The sequence below is a fragment of the Camelus dromedarius genome, chromosome X (genome assembly GCF_036321535.1).
Source record: "Camelus dromedarius isolate mCamDro1 chromosome X, mCamDro1.pat, whole genome shotgun sequence".
Classification (NCBI taxonomy): domain Eukaryota; kingdom Metazoa; phylum Chordata; class Mammalia; order Artiodactyla; family Camelidae; genus Camelus; species Camelus dromedarius.
In genome coordinates, this window is record NC_087472.1 from 37,988,691 (window position 1) to 38,003,329 (window position 14,639).

The 14,639-nt window shown below is 41.2% G+C and overlaps 1 protein-coding gene across 4 annotated transcripts; it reads left to right on the plus strand.

Annotated features, from left to right (window-relative positions):
- Positions 1 to 2,749: 2,749 nt before the first annotated feature.
- ARMCX2 (armadillo repeat containing X-linked 2) lies at positions 2,750 to 7,362 on the plus strand. Of its 4 annotated transcripts, none has more exons than XM_064482953.1 (6): positions 2,750 to 2,852; positions 3,107 to 3,177; positions 3,502 to 3,520; positions 4,069 to 4,131; positions 4,452 to 4,526; positions 4,870 to 7,362. In XM_064482953.1, the coding sequence occupies exon 6, from the start codon at positions 4,999 to 5,001 to the stop codon at positions 6,931 to 6,933; it is 1,935 nt and encodes a 644-aa protein (XP_064339023.1). In that variant the 5' UTR covers positions 2,750 to 2,852; positions 3,107 to 3,177; positions 3,502 to 3,520; positions 4,069 to 4,131; positions 4,452 to 4,526; positions 4,870 to 4,998; the 3' UTR covers positions 6,934 to 7,362. The 4 variants fall into 4 exon arrangements, with proteins under 4 accessions (XP_064339023.1, XP_064339022.1, XP_031302552.1 ...); XM_064482952.1 differs by having other exon boundaries at positions 4,452 to 4,522; XM_031446692.2 differs by lacking the exon at positions 3,107 to 3,177 and having other exon boundaries at positions 3,461 to 3,520; positions 4,452 to 4,522.
- The last annotated feature ends 7,277 nt before the right edge of the window (positions 7,363 to 14,639 follow it).

Sequence of the window (14,639 nt, forward strand, 5' to 3'; positions counted from 1 at the left end):
ACTGATAAATGTAAGTAAAAGTAACCTTGAAAAAATAATTAAAATCTATTAGAAATAGTAAAAGTTGCACTAAATGATGAAACATAAGAGGTATTCTCATTTTCTTCAAGAACAAGATCAGGAGGCATCACCATTAATCAACATAATCCTGGAGGTTCTGTTCAATATAACACATGCAGAAAAGGAAAACAAAAATGTTATAAATATTGGAAAGGAAGAAATGTAAAAATCATCATTTGGAGATGATTATGTATACATACCTGGAAGAACTAAAGTTATCACTTTGGAAAACTATTGGGATTAATGAGACAGATCACAAAAGTTGGCAGATCCAAAATAAATATGTAATAGTTTAACATTTTCCTTAAGAAAATCACCTATCAGAAATTGTAATTGGAGAAAGGAATAGCATTTCAGCAACACAGACTACTAAATACCTAGGAAAAACCTAACAAGTAATAGGGATTACTTAGCTGAAGAAATTCACAAAATTTGATGAATAAGCATAAAACTAGATCTGAGCAAAATGGAGACATGTCATATTCCTGGAGAGGAAGTCTCAGTTTAAAATGTTAATATTCCTCAAATTAATCTGCAGGTTTACTACAATGACAATACAAATTCTAAATGCTTGTTATTTGTTTATTGTTGCTCAATTCAGAACTTGATTAATAAGCACAAATGCACTTACTAATATGCACATAAAAAGAAAGCTGGAAATCATTAGCAACGACTTCAATTGAAAAGATACCACAGAGCCCTTTCCCTGTATACTTTACATATTTCTTTATTGTTTTGAATATTTTAAACCATATATATATATATATATATAACTTTTATTATCAGAAAAAAAAAGATATTCCTAATCTGAACTATTTTATATAACACAAACTCTCTAGGCTATTGTATTGGTTCTTAATATCTAGGGCAGGAATCTCAGACCCCTTGAGAAACTGATGAGATAAATGACCTCTATTCGCCACTGCCCCCAAATGCAATTAATTACACAAACACTCACAAACAAAACCTTGCGTGCAATTTCACGTAGAACACAGAGGTGGCCAGCTGAGACCGCCTTCTCTAGGTTAATCACATGGTCAGTGGGGAGACTCCCTCGGGCCCAGGCATACAGTTGGCTAGGGGGACACCAAGGTGGATGTGGGCTGTGGGCAGTAACCCTTAAGCAAGGCTAGTTTCTCCCTGGGTGCCCTGAGGTGAGGAGACCAGAGGTGAGAGGCCAGCAGGCTGTACCTCTCAGGCCAGGTGGTAGCAGCAGACAGTGTCAGGAACAAGGTGAACTCAGCCACCGTGAATAAGGGCAGGGCAAGCAGGCCTGGGAGTTTCCCCCAGCAATTTTGTGGAAACCCCGCAGCTGCAAGGGTAAGTGGGAACAGCAATCCCTTCTCTGGACCCCCAAGTTACCTCTGTGGGAGTCGGAGGGAGGGAGGGAGGGAAGGAAGAGGGGTAGAAGCCAAAGGCATTTACTCAGGTTGATCACTTGAGTGAAGGTGGCATTTACCACCTTGGTCACCCATCCATGTATACTTTTGGGGTGAGCAACAGTGTCTGGTGCCCAAATGCAGGGGATGAGAGGTTCTGGAATATAGAAGAGGTGGGAGGGCAGCACCTTCTTCACTCCCCTCTTGACAGGCCTGGAAGGATTTGACCATCTCTGCAACCCTCACATCTGTCATTTCCTTGGCCCGACAGCTCTTCCTTTTGCCCAGAGCTGAATCACAAAACTGGAACCTAATCCAGGGACAGGTGTTCAAAACTGTCATGGTTACAGCCATCAAATTACAAGAGGTTCACACAGCAGTCAGCAATGGTTTGGGAACATTAAATAAATATGTTTCTCTAACAGAACAAGACAGGATCATTTATTTATCCAACTTAAAAGCTGTCCCAGAAGGAGAAAAAGTTGGATATTATTTGTCCATAATAAATAAGATCAGACAACTGAACATCTCTCCATGGATCAATTTACAGATCATATGGAAACACACTTATCTTGTTGAGAAAAAATTCCATTTTAAAATATTCAAATACCTTAGCATGTTTTGAAAACTATTTCTTATGTGGCTAATAGAATTCATTTTCTATGTGTTAAAAATTAACCAAATTAGTGGTGCTTTCCACTATTAATGGGAAATCTTTTTTCTAAAACATGCCTACTCTTTTGTTGTTGTTGTTGCTGCTTCCCACACTGAGCTCTTGTTTTGTTATATTTTCTTACCATAATAATAAAGGGTGGTGATAGCTTTAAAAACAAAGCAGAGAAGTATTACAAAAGACCCCACTACCACTCCTTGTCTCCTTTCTGACATCCTGCCCCTTATCTATACTGGAACAGGGTCCCAACTGCAAGGTAAATGGTGGGCGCTAGGAGATGGGAGATTAGAGGAGAAAGACGGAAGAGTGTCCAGTTGCCCAGGAAACAATGAGATAATTCCCCCAGCAAAAAGGTACAAATTGTCAATACCCTCCAAGAAGATGCATCCCCTCCCCTGTAACCAGAGAAAGGCAAATTCTTACACAGAGAAAAGGTGTTACTTTTGGCCTCTGGGACTACAAAGACAAAAAACTGATTGACAGAACCTGATGTGATGGGGTGAGGTGGGAGTGAGGGTAAAGGAGGGGGCTCGTGCTGTTGGTGGGAGTGGAAATTGGGGACCCAAGCTTACTGGCGATGCAGCCCTCACGTGACCAGGAGCTGACGTGGGCAAAGGTACTTAAAGCCCTGACCGCCGTCCTCCGTCCTCCTCTGGGTACCAACTCTATTGCGCTGCGTACTGCCGTGCATTTAACCCAGGCGAGGAGGCGGAGGAGAAAATTCCCCCAGATCCGGGCAGGTGGGTGTGAGGGTGGGCATGGCCTGGCACCCCTGTTTAGGAGTAGCCCAGAGATGCGGGAGTCTGAGGCCGCGGGTGCCTCCTCCTTGCCAGCCCTTGGCCGGCTCTCCAGACCCCCGCGCTCAGTCGCAGCTCATTTTGGTGGGCGGCGGGAGAGGGGGAGGGGGGAACGTAAAGACGCTGATATACTTGCGGAGAATCCGCTTACTTCCTCTCCCAGCCAATGTTTTTCTGGCTCTGTTTTTGACACTCAGGCCCCGCACCCCACATCCCGTCTGGTTTGAGAGGAGGAGGGAAGAGAAATAAACGTGGCAGCGCATATAAGGCCAGTGGGGAGGTTGGGAAAGGGTGATTGGAGGGGCACGCAATTAGGAAACAATCTGGCCTGTTCACTCCCACTCTCACTTCGCAGATATCTCCCCCGACCATCGCCCCCGCATCCTCCCCTCCCCCCCGGGGGCCCCCAGTCCTTTGGGGGTGCTGGGAAATGGGTGTGCCAGCCTTTGTAGGGGAGGTGGCGGGTCTGGCTCTGTGTGGGCTTCACAGGAGGGGAGATCCTGAGAGAATCTGGTATTAAACCGCGTGCTAAGCCCCAGGCTGCTTTCCAGACACTTCCGGCTCACACAGTGCTTCGCTCCTGTTTTTTCAGCCCTGAAAAAGGAGTTCGGGTACGCAGGCGGGAGAAATGGCGGTTAACAGGGGATTGGGATGGGGGGTGGGAGGCGGAGTCCAAGAGCGGAGGAACAGTGGAAAAACACGACAATCAAACCGAAAGGGCAAACATTGGGGCCCCTGTTCTGCAGGCTGATGCTAGGCCTGAGGCCTGGGGACTGAAGGACGGGTGGTCATAGTAGGGAGACGCTAGATGGTTCGGCTGTAATCCTCAGCCCCGCGTCCCATCCAGCTTTCGCTGCACCCTCGCCCCGCCCCCTCCCGCTTCGGTGCAGGAGAAGGGGTGTGGCCGAGTGTCCCCGAGAAATGGCGGACAGGGAGGCGGGGCAAAGGGAAGGAGGGGTTGAGTGCCTGGGGAGTCTGCGCAGGGGCGGGGGTTGGGGTGGGAGGGGAGGAGGGAGAAGAGTGGAGGGAATTGAGAGGTGGAACCGTTTGTCTTTCTCGTATGTGAATGCTAAAAAGCAATTGGGGACTCTCGTCTTGGGTCCGTGCCATCCACCAGGCTCTGTCTCCAACGTCTACTGTCTGTATTTCTGCCCTTCAGTCTGCCCTTAGGATGAAGCTCTAACTGAACTGAAGGAAGGAGAAACAGCCCTAATCCTTGGAGGTCAGTGCGGGGAGTGGGAATGCTTTGAGAACCCCTGGTATAGGTGTGGCAGAAACCAGAGCAGAAATTGGGACCAGAGGCTCCCCTTCCTCCATCTTCTCCCTCTTAACAAGACACCCTTGCCCTGGGCTTGTCCTTTTTGGTTCTGGGAACGGGGTGTGGAATTTGCCTTCTTAAATGAGAGTTTGAGGAGGAAATGATATGAAGGGAGAGAGGAGCCCTAAGAGGGAGAAACTTGCCCACAGGGGTTCAAATCAGGAAAAGAAGAGAATCCATCTACCAAAGGCCCCCAAAACGCCCTTTCTGGGATCTCTTAACAGGTGTGTCCGCCACTGGGGCCTGCACAGCTACAAACTTTGTGAAGAAGAGCAAATTGTTCCTGCTCCAGCAGGTTGGTATGTGTATGAGCGTCATCTGGGGACCTTTGAGGTGGGGTTGAGGGAATCGAGCAGAACCTTGGATGCTTTCTGGCTCTCCAGCAGCTTTCCTGAAGTCTTTACTGTCTCTCATCTCCCATTTAGGTGCTGGGAAATTAGGTGTGTTGACTCCGGGCAGGGTGTGCTAGGGATGAATGATGTAGAAAATATTAGACAACCAGGGTCCTGAATCAGCAAACACAAGCCTTAACACCTGTAGCCCACTCACCAAGCATTATGTCCCCAAACTCTCCTCTAAGTAGACCTGGTTAGGCATGAAGTGAGCCAGAGCCCTAAGGCTCATATTTACCCTTTACCCCAGGTCCTGCTTGGCTTTCAGCCTCGGCAGAACTTGCAAGCCTGAGCTGAAGTGCCTTGCCTGTACGTGCACGCACCTGACTTGGGCACACCAGCTCCACATCCTGGATCAGAGAATTACTCCAGCTGCACCATGAGCCGTGTTCGGGATGCTGGCTGTGTAGCCGCCGGGATAGTGATCGGGGCCAGTGCCTGGTACTGTGTCTACAAATATGCCAGGGGTAAAAACCAGATGAAGAAGAGACTGGCCAAGCCCAAGACCAGGGCTGTGGCAGGGACTGGAGCCAGGGCTAGAGCTGGACTAAAGGCTGGATTCACAATTGACCTTGGGCCAGGATTTGGTCCTCCAACCCCAGCCCGTACTGGGGCAGAGAATAGGGCCGAGGATGAAGCCTCTGCTCTGGACACGGCTGGAGCTGAAGCAGTGGCCCCAATTGCAAACAGTGCTGAGGTTCAGAGTGGAGCAGGAAGTCAAGCCCAGGAGGCAGAAGGGACCGGGGTTGGGCCTAAAGCTGAATCAGAATCCACAGCGGATTCTGCAGTGGCACCACCTCCCCGGGGGGCAGAGGCTCCCACAGCTGCAAAGGCCCCTGCAATGGCAGGGGCTCCTAAATTGGCAGAAGCCCCTCTCACAGCAGAGGCTCCCAGGGTGCCAGTGGTACCTTCTGGTGTGCCAGCTCCTACTGAGGTGGCAGCACCTACCGAGGTGGTGGAGGCTTCCATACCGGCAGTGCTTACTGGGGTAGCAGCACCTTCTGGGGCGGTAGTGCCTTCTAGGGCTGCAGCGCCTTCTGGGGCAGCAGTGCCTACTGGGGCAGCAGCGCCTTCTGGGCCAGCAGCTCCTTCTGGACCAGCAGCCCCTACTGGGGCTGTAGCGCCTACTGGGGTTGCAGAGGCTCCTGGGACTTCAGGGTTCCCTAGAACGGCAGCTGCCACCAAGAAAGCAACCCCTGGAGCTCATACTGGGGCTATACCTAAGGCTGGGTCAGCTACTGGAGCTGTACCCAAAGGTGGAGCTAAGGGTGGAACCAGATCGCGAACTGGCGGCAAGGGTAAGGGCAAAAAAAATAAGGTTGAAGTAGATGAATTGGGGCTGGGCTTCCGCCCTGGAGATGGTGCTGCAGCTGCTGCTGCAGCCTCCGCTAATGGAGGACAGGCTTTCCTGGCAGAGGTTCCTGATTCTGAGGAAGGAGAATCTGGGTGGACAGACACAGAGTCAGAATCAGACTCTGAGCCTGAGACCCAGCAGAGAGGAAGAGGGAGGAGACCCGCTCCCATGCAGAAGCGCCCCTTTCCTTATGAAATTGATGAGATTCTGGGTGTCCGAGATCTCAGAAAAGTCCTTGCTTTGCTTCAGAAATCAGATGATCCTTTCATCCAGCAAGTGGCTTTGCTTACTCTGAGCAACAATGCCAATTATTCATGTAACCAAGACACAATTCGCAAATTGGGAGGCCTCCCGATTATTGCAAACATGATCAACAAAACAGATCCCCACATTAAGGAGAAGGCCTTAATGGCCATGAATAACCTGAGTGAGAATTATGAAAATCAGGGCCGGCTTCAGATATACATGAATAAAGTGATGGATGACATCATGGCCTCTAACCTGAACTCAGCAGTACAGGTAGTTGGACTAAAATTTTTAACAAACATGACTATTACTAATGACTACCAGCACCTGCTTGTCAATTCCATTGCAAACTTTTTCCGTTTGTTATCTCAGGGAGGTGGAAAAATCAAGGTTGAAATTTTGAAAATACTTTCAAATTTTGCTGAAAATCCAGATATGTTAAAAAAACTGCTCAGTACCCAAGTGCCATCATCATTTAGTTCCCTCTATAATTCTTATGTGGAATCAGAAATTCTTATTAATGCCCTGACTTTATTTGAGATCATCTATGACAATCTCAGAGCAGAAGTATTCAACTACAGAGAATTCAATAAAGGTTCCCTTTTTTACTTATGCACCACATCTGGAGTGTGCGTTAAGAAAATTCGAGCCTTAGCAGATCACCATGACCTCTTGGTGAAAGTGAAAGTTATAAAACTGGTGGACAAATTCTGATTGGCTATGTGCTCTCAAAGATGTAGAAGAAATGTCTGATTTTGCAATCTGGAAGCAATGAAAATTGAAAGTTACTGCTTTTCCACTTGCTTATATAGTAAAGGGATCCTTTCAGCTGCCACTTTTGAATAATGTATCATCCAGAGTGATGTTATCTGTGACAGTCTCCAGCTTTAAGCTGAACCATTTTATGAATACCAAATAAATAGTCCTCTTGTACTGAAAACACATTTGTGACTTTAATCATGCTGCTTGAATGGAAATATTTGTACTGGTTCTTCTATGTGAATTGACAGTGAACCTGTCCATCATGAATAGCCTACACTTCTGTCATTTGTTTTGACTTGAATTTATCCACCAAAGACTTCATTTCTGTGTCATTAATAAAGTTGTATGTTTCAATGGACCAAAAAAAATGTTCTCTTGCTTGAATTTGAAATCTAGCTGGAAAGATAAGGTACAAAAATACAAAAGGATTATTAACAGTACCTGGGCATATGCTCATTGTCAAATATATGCTATCTACTTAAATGAAGCAGAAGTTGCTAGAAAGCTTCAAGGAGAGAAGGCACACTTAAGCTGAGCCCTGAAGGACAGCATGAAAAAACAAGGGCATTCCAGGAGGGGAAATGGCTTAAAGAAAGATGCGGAGGTAGGAAATCTGTTCTAGTGGCAGGAAGGTTCCATTGCCTAGAATGGAAGCTGTGGGAAGACAAGTGATGAGAGATAGAGGTGGAGATGTAGGGTGAGGAAGTTTAGGGAAGATCCTGAACCCCAAGCTGAGATATTGAAATACCATCCTGTCATTTTCTGGAAGTTACTTAACTTTTTTGGCAAAAGGAAAAATAATCTGATGGGCATGTACAAAATGGATTGAAGCTGGGATGATTAGGTGTGGAAACATTTATTAGGAAGTTGTGATAAACCAACCGTGAGATAAAGAGTGAAATAGAGGGGTGACTATAGGAAATGTTAGGGAATGATGGTAGTAACAGATGCTTATGGGAAAAAAAAGTACCAAGATCTGCTGCCTTGGCTGTAAGTCGACAGAGAGGAAAGGTTGTATGATCTGGTGCAGTTTCTGACAGAGAAAGCGATCTTTCTTGGGCAATTCTGGCAACCAAGTAATGCCACAGTTACCATTTCTAATGATGAGAAAAAGCAATGTGACACAAAGAATGACTCTTGGTGCAAAGAGTGATTTTTTTCCCCTCAAGTTAGAGATCTAGGTCTGCCTTTTTTTAGAAGAAGGGCAGTGGTGAGGCCTTTATGGGAACCCTTCCCTCACCCCTAAGTTCACATAAGAGCAGGAAGATAGTCCTTCATCTCTTCCCTGGCCCACTGAAGCACTGAAAGAAGAAAACGAGAGAAGTCCCAGAGATTTTCCAAAGCCTGCCTGCTTCCTGACACCTCTCATGAAATCTGCATTTTGGTGCAAGTATATGGTAGGCTGTGGCAGAGATAGAGATAGGGATTCCTGGGGGGTGGCGGGGGGCACATGGAGAAGGGACAGGTTGGCATAATACATTGGTACAACTTATCCAGGAGCAATTTGGTAACCTGAATAAGAAGCTTTAATAATGTCAAGGATTCCACTTGTAGAACTTTTTCCCTAAGGAATAATCAAATAATTGTACATACAGGATTATACAAGGATGTTCAATTGAGCAGTGTTTCTAAGAGAAAAAGCAGAAGTAACTTAAATGTCTAACATTACAGACTTGGCTAAACAATAGGTGATATGACCACACAGTAAAATATGATTAACTATTAAAAACTGTGATGTACTTTCACATTGGCATGAAAAGGCATTGACTGTATGTAAGAGTCTGTGGTATCAGTCAAAAAAGGCTCCTGCAAGGCAAGAATATACAACAGTGAAAAGCCTCTTCAGCCAGTGGTGTTGGGAAAGCTGGACAGTCACATGTAAATCAATGAAGTTAGAATACTCCCTCACACCATACACAAAAATAAACTCAAAATGCCTTCAAGTCTTAAATATAAGAAAAGACACTATAAACTTTCTAGGAGAAAACAGGCAAAACATTCTCTGACATAAATCTTAGCAATGTTCTCCTAGGGGAGTCTACCAAGACAATAGAAATAAAAGCAAAAATAAACAAATGGGACCTAATTAAACTTATAAGCTTTTGCACAGCAAAGGAAACTATAAAGAAAATGATAAGACAAAGTACATTATGGGGAAAAATATTTGCAAATGATGCAACTAAGGGCTTAATTTCCAGAATATAAAAATAGCTCAAACAACTCAATAACAAAAAACAAATGAACAACCCAATCAAAAAATGGACAGAAGACCTAAACAAACATTTCTCCAATGAAGACATACAAATGACCAATAGGCACGTGAAAAAATGCTCAATATCACTAATTATCAGAGAAATGCAAATCAAAACTACAATGAGTGTCACTTCACACCAATCACAATGGCCATCATTAAAAAGTCCACAAACAATAAATGCTGGGGAGGGTGTGGAGAAAAGGGAACCCTCCTACACTGTTGAAGGGAATGTAGTTTGGTGCAGCCATTATGGAAAAGAGTATGGAGATTCCTCGAAAAACTAAAAATAGAGTTACCATATGACACAGCAATCCTACTCCTGGGCATATATCTGGAGAGAACTCTAATTTGAAAATACACATGCACTCTAATGTTCATAGCAGCACTATTTACAATATCCAAGACATGGAAGCAACCTAAATGTCCATCAACAGATGACTGGTTAAAGAAGCTATAGTGTATGTATATAATGGAATACTACTCAGCCACAAAAACGAATAAAATAATGTCATTCGCAGCAACATGGATGGACCCGGAGATTGTTATACTAAGTGAAGTAAGCCAGAAAGAGAAAGAAAAATACACTATGATATCACTCATATGTGGGATCTTTAAAAAATGACACAAATGAACTTATTTACAAAACATAAACAGACTCACAAACATAGAAAATAAACTTATGGTTACCAGGGGGGAAGGGCTGGGGTGGAGGGATAAATTGGGAGATCGAGATTTACAGATACTAACCACCATACATAAACTAGATAAACAACATGGTCTTACTGTATAGCACAGGCGACTATATTCAGTAACTGTAATAGCCTATAATGAAAAAGAATATGAAAAGAAATATGTATATATGTATAACTGAATCACTATGCTGTACACCAGAAACTAACACAACATTGTAAACCAACTTTACATTGATTTAAATAAATAAATTACAACACACACACACATACACAAAGACTCCTGCAAGTGAAAGTCAGTGAAAATTCTTTCAGATGTTTATTATGTCATTTCAGTGTATTTTTACACAGAGTTGGAATCATATTGTACACCAGTGGTTCCCAACATGTAGTCCACAGACCACTAAAAGTCCCTGAAACTGTAAGGTCAAAATTATTTCAAAACCATACTAACATATTATTTGCTATTTTTAGTAGGTTGATGTTTGCACTAATGGTGCACAAGCAATGGTGGATAAAACTGCTGGGGCCTCAGCATAAATCAAGGCAGTGTCCCCAAACTGTACTAGTAGTGACTGATTTCTTTACAGCCATATACTCAACAAAAATTTTTTAATAATTTCATTTTAAAATGTCCTTAATGCAATCCTTACTTATAATAAAATTATAGTTTGTATTAAGTCTCAATGCTTGAGTGTATATCATCTTTTTTAAATTCTGTGTAATAAAATAGGAAGTGTGTACAAAGTACTTCTGCACAGCTTAATACAATGGCTGCCTCAAAGAAAAACATTTGCACAATCATTTGAGTTGTGCCCTGAATTAGCTGCTTTTTTTCATGGAAAAGCATTTTTACTTTAAAGAATGACTGGCAGAAAAACTATGGTTTTTCAGACTTAAGTATTGGGTAAACATTTTCTTGAAAATGAATGAGATAAGCCTTCAAGGAAAACAACTGATAGTATTTGTCACCAACAATAAAATTTGAGCTTTCAGAAAAATTGAATTTTGAAAAGCTTGTATCCACAGCCATAGGCTTGGTGGCTTGTAATACTTAAGGATTTTTCTGAAGAGATCAGTGGTGGTAATAATGAAGGTGAAAGCCTTTTTTCTTTTTCTCCTTTTAGAAGAGAAGTGATGGCAGAGGCTGGGGCCTAATGTTGATCTTACTCAGTTGTACTGTGACCATTGTTACCCATATGACATCAAACCCGTGGTCATTTAAAAAAGAATATCATTGCTGTGATAACAAGGTGACCCTGGGTGAAGCTAGACCCAAGATTGTTTGAACCCTTAGTAAGGAGAATCTGAAAAGATGTCAATCTTAGAACAATAATGTTTTCTTCTGTGTGAAGTAGAGGTGGTATCTAAGCTCAAATACTGAAGATGGATGCATTAATGTCTCTTGGCTTGATCTCTGATATCAGGATAATCCAACCAGCTTCCTTTGCTCTGATTAGCAGTGAAAAACATCTATCCCCTTCAGATGAAACTTATCCCCATGTAGAGACATGTAGTCTGGTCTTATGAAAGAGCTAAGAATCACACAATAGGGAAATATTTCACTTTAAGGTCTAAACTTTTGTGTCTTAAGTCACATCACATGTGAAAAATCAACAGTCCAAGTGGTGCTGAGATTTAAAAAGGTAGTTCTATGGAAAGATTTAACTTAATAAAATTATAAGAATAGGCACCAGGAACACAAACTATATAGTGTTCTGTTATTCCTAAAGTGTGATTATTGAAACATTCCTTAGACATTCTGAACTGTAGTTTTTACCTTTTACATTGTGTGTCCAGGGCATGGGTGAGGTTCAGGCAGTTCTCACAACCATGTTTGCACTGAATGGTCCTGCCTGCCTTGCTTTAATTTATTGGTATGGGTAAACAATTGGATCAATAAGTGATTGTGGTCTTTTAAAATTATTTTTAAAGACTATGAACTGATTAATGTAAGTATTGAGAATACATGGCTTTCATTTTTGTGATAGAGCACAAGGATGAAGTGGTACAAACTCGTGCTTTTAACATCCCTGAGATACACTTGTTTTCATCCTTTATCAGGCTAGCTATTCAACTTTTCCATTACTTGTAAGATATATCACAACATCTTTCCTTAAATTCCCTTTTTGTGCTTAAGCAAAAGTCTACAGAATAAGAGTAAGACCAGAAATGGGGTAGTAAGCAATAGGGTCTCAAGAAAACATGAAATATTTGGGTTGAAGTGGGCAAAATGCAAATAAGGATTCCTTCCAGAATCTGGGGTTGAAAACTAATAGCCTACAATTAACTGAGACTCCTTTCCTTCTGACAATAGGTTCTAGGTGATAAGTTTGTTACCCCCAGAGAACAGTTTCATGGAGAATAGTATTTGGGTGGGATCAGATATTTGTTTCCAAAGACACTTAGCTAATTCCAGTGAAAACAGTGAGTAGACTAAATTACAGAATACTTGATTCCGTGTAAAAGATAAAATAGAGCAATTATTAAATTCTACTGCAAGAATCTCTTCCCATTTAAAGCTGTCAGACAGAGACAACTTGAAGAATGAGTTTAGAAATTGGTCTTTTCTATCCCTAAATTGTAGTATCAGTTAAATGCACCACTTTACCAGATTTCTTTAGTGAAATGGGAACACTGGTAACTTAAATTAGTGATCGGGGAAACCCTTTCTGGGCCTTTTGAAAATGTTTCCCATTGTGTCCTGCTTATAAGGAAAATAAATAGCAATATCCTCACGCCTTCACTAAGACTCATACTTTGAAATACGAAAACACCTTAGGTCTGAAGGTGATATTGCATTATCAGAACAAAAAAGAAAACTTATAGATTTTGAGTGTGCCTAAAAACATAAGTTTATACCAGTCCAAATTAATCACAGTTGAGACTCTCACTTAATCTTAATATAATTGATTAGCTCTAGACTTAAGCTAGATATGAATGATAAAATTGCAAGAGTGACCACTAAAATAATAGAGAATGTATGAAGTCCAATGCATTAAAGGGAAAAATGCACTAAGAAGAATAATTTAATCCAAAAGAAGGTGATGAGAAAAGTGAGGCCTCAAAAAAAAAGCAAGACAGAGAAAGCACATAGTTCATATGTATGAGTAATCATAATACGTGAAAATAGGCTAAACTTAATAGCTAAAAGATTTTGTCAGATTTTTAAAAATACAGCTACATGATAAAAAATAAGCATGCAGAAACTTTGAAAGTAAACGTTAGAAAAATATACCATGTATACACTAACCAAAAGGAAGTGACATAGCCAAATTAATATGAGACAAAATAGGTTTTAAGACATAAGGCATTATTAAAGATAAAAAATAGGTAAATGGTTAAACAAACCATGGTACATCATCCATACCATGGAATACTACTTGGCTATCAAAAGAAATGAACTATTGATACATACAACTTGAATGGAGCTCAAGGGCATTGTACTAAGAGGGGAAAAAAGCCAGTCTTAAAAAAATCATACATACCTTGTGATTAAATGTGTATAACATTTTTGAAATGAAAAAAAAAAAACAGAGACAGAGAAGAGATCAGTGACTGCCAGGAGTTAAGGATGATGAGGTGGAGAGTGTATGTGACTAGAAAGAGGTAACACAAAGGAGATCTTTGTAGCGATGGAATAGTTCCGAATCTTGGTTGCAATGGTGAGGTAAAATGGCATATAACACATTGTACCAATGTCAATCTCCTAATTTTGATATGTAAGATGTAACCATTGGGGGGAACTGTGTGACAGGTACAGAAGAATTCTCTGTATTATCCTCATAACTTCCTGTAAATCTATAATTATTTCAAAAATAATATTTTAATGATATGTTCAATTCACCAAAATAAATGACAATTCTAAATATATGGGCTTTTAATAAATTAACCTCAAAATATATAAAGAAAAAATAGAAATAAATCAACAATCACATGGGAGAATCCAGCATATTTTTCTAAAGTATTTAAAGGACATGGAGAACAAAATATAGTAAAGTTATAGAATAGTGAATAATGCAATCAACAAGCTGACATAATGAAAATATACAGAATCCTGCAACCAATAATAGGAGAATACAGTTTCTTCTCAAGCATACATAGGACATTTAAAATAATTGATCATGTACTTGGCCATAAAGTAAGTCTCAACAAATTTCTAAGAATCTGTATCATAAAGTTCACCTTCTCGGATCAAAATGCAATTAGAATAGAAATCAATAATAACAAGATAACATTTTAAAAAACCATGTGTTTGGAAATTTTAAAACATGTTTCTAAATAATCAATGAGTTAAAAAGGAAGCATAATGGAATTTTTTAAATACTAAGAAGTTAATAATAATAAAATGCCAAAGATCAGAATGTGTGGGATTCAGTAAAAACAATATTTCAAGGGAAATTTATGGCCTTAAATTTTTATGTTATATAATATGTCCAGAATAGATAAATCTATAAGGACAAAAAGTAGAATCATGGTTGATGAGGGCTGGAGAGACAGTGGAGGAGAGATAGAGTGACAGCTAAAGGGAACAGGGTTTCTTTTAGGTGTGATAAAAATGCTTTAAAATCGATTGTGGTGATGGTTGCAGAACCCTGTGAATATACTAAAAAATATTGAACTGTACACTTTAAATAAGTGAATTTACTATCTCTCAATAAAGTTGTTATTTTTTTAATCTTATGTTATACTAGAAAAATAAAGCTAAACATTTC

Coding starts and splice junctions, on each gene's coding strand:
- ARMCX2 (XM_064482953.1), top strand. CDS start 4,999: ATGAGCCGTGTTCGGGATGCTGGCTGTGTAGCCGCCGGGATAGTGATC.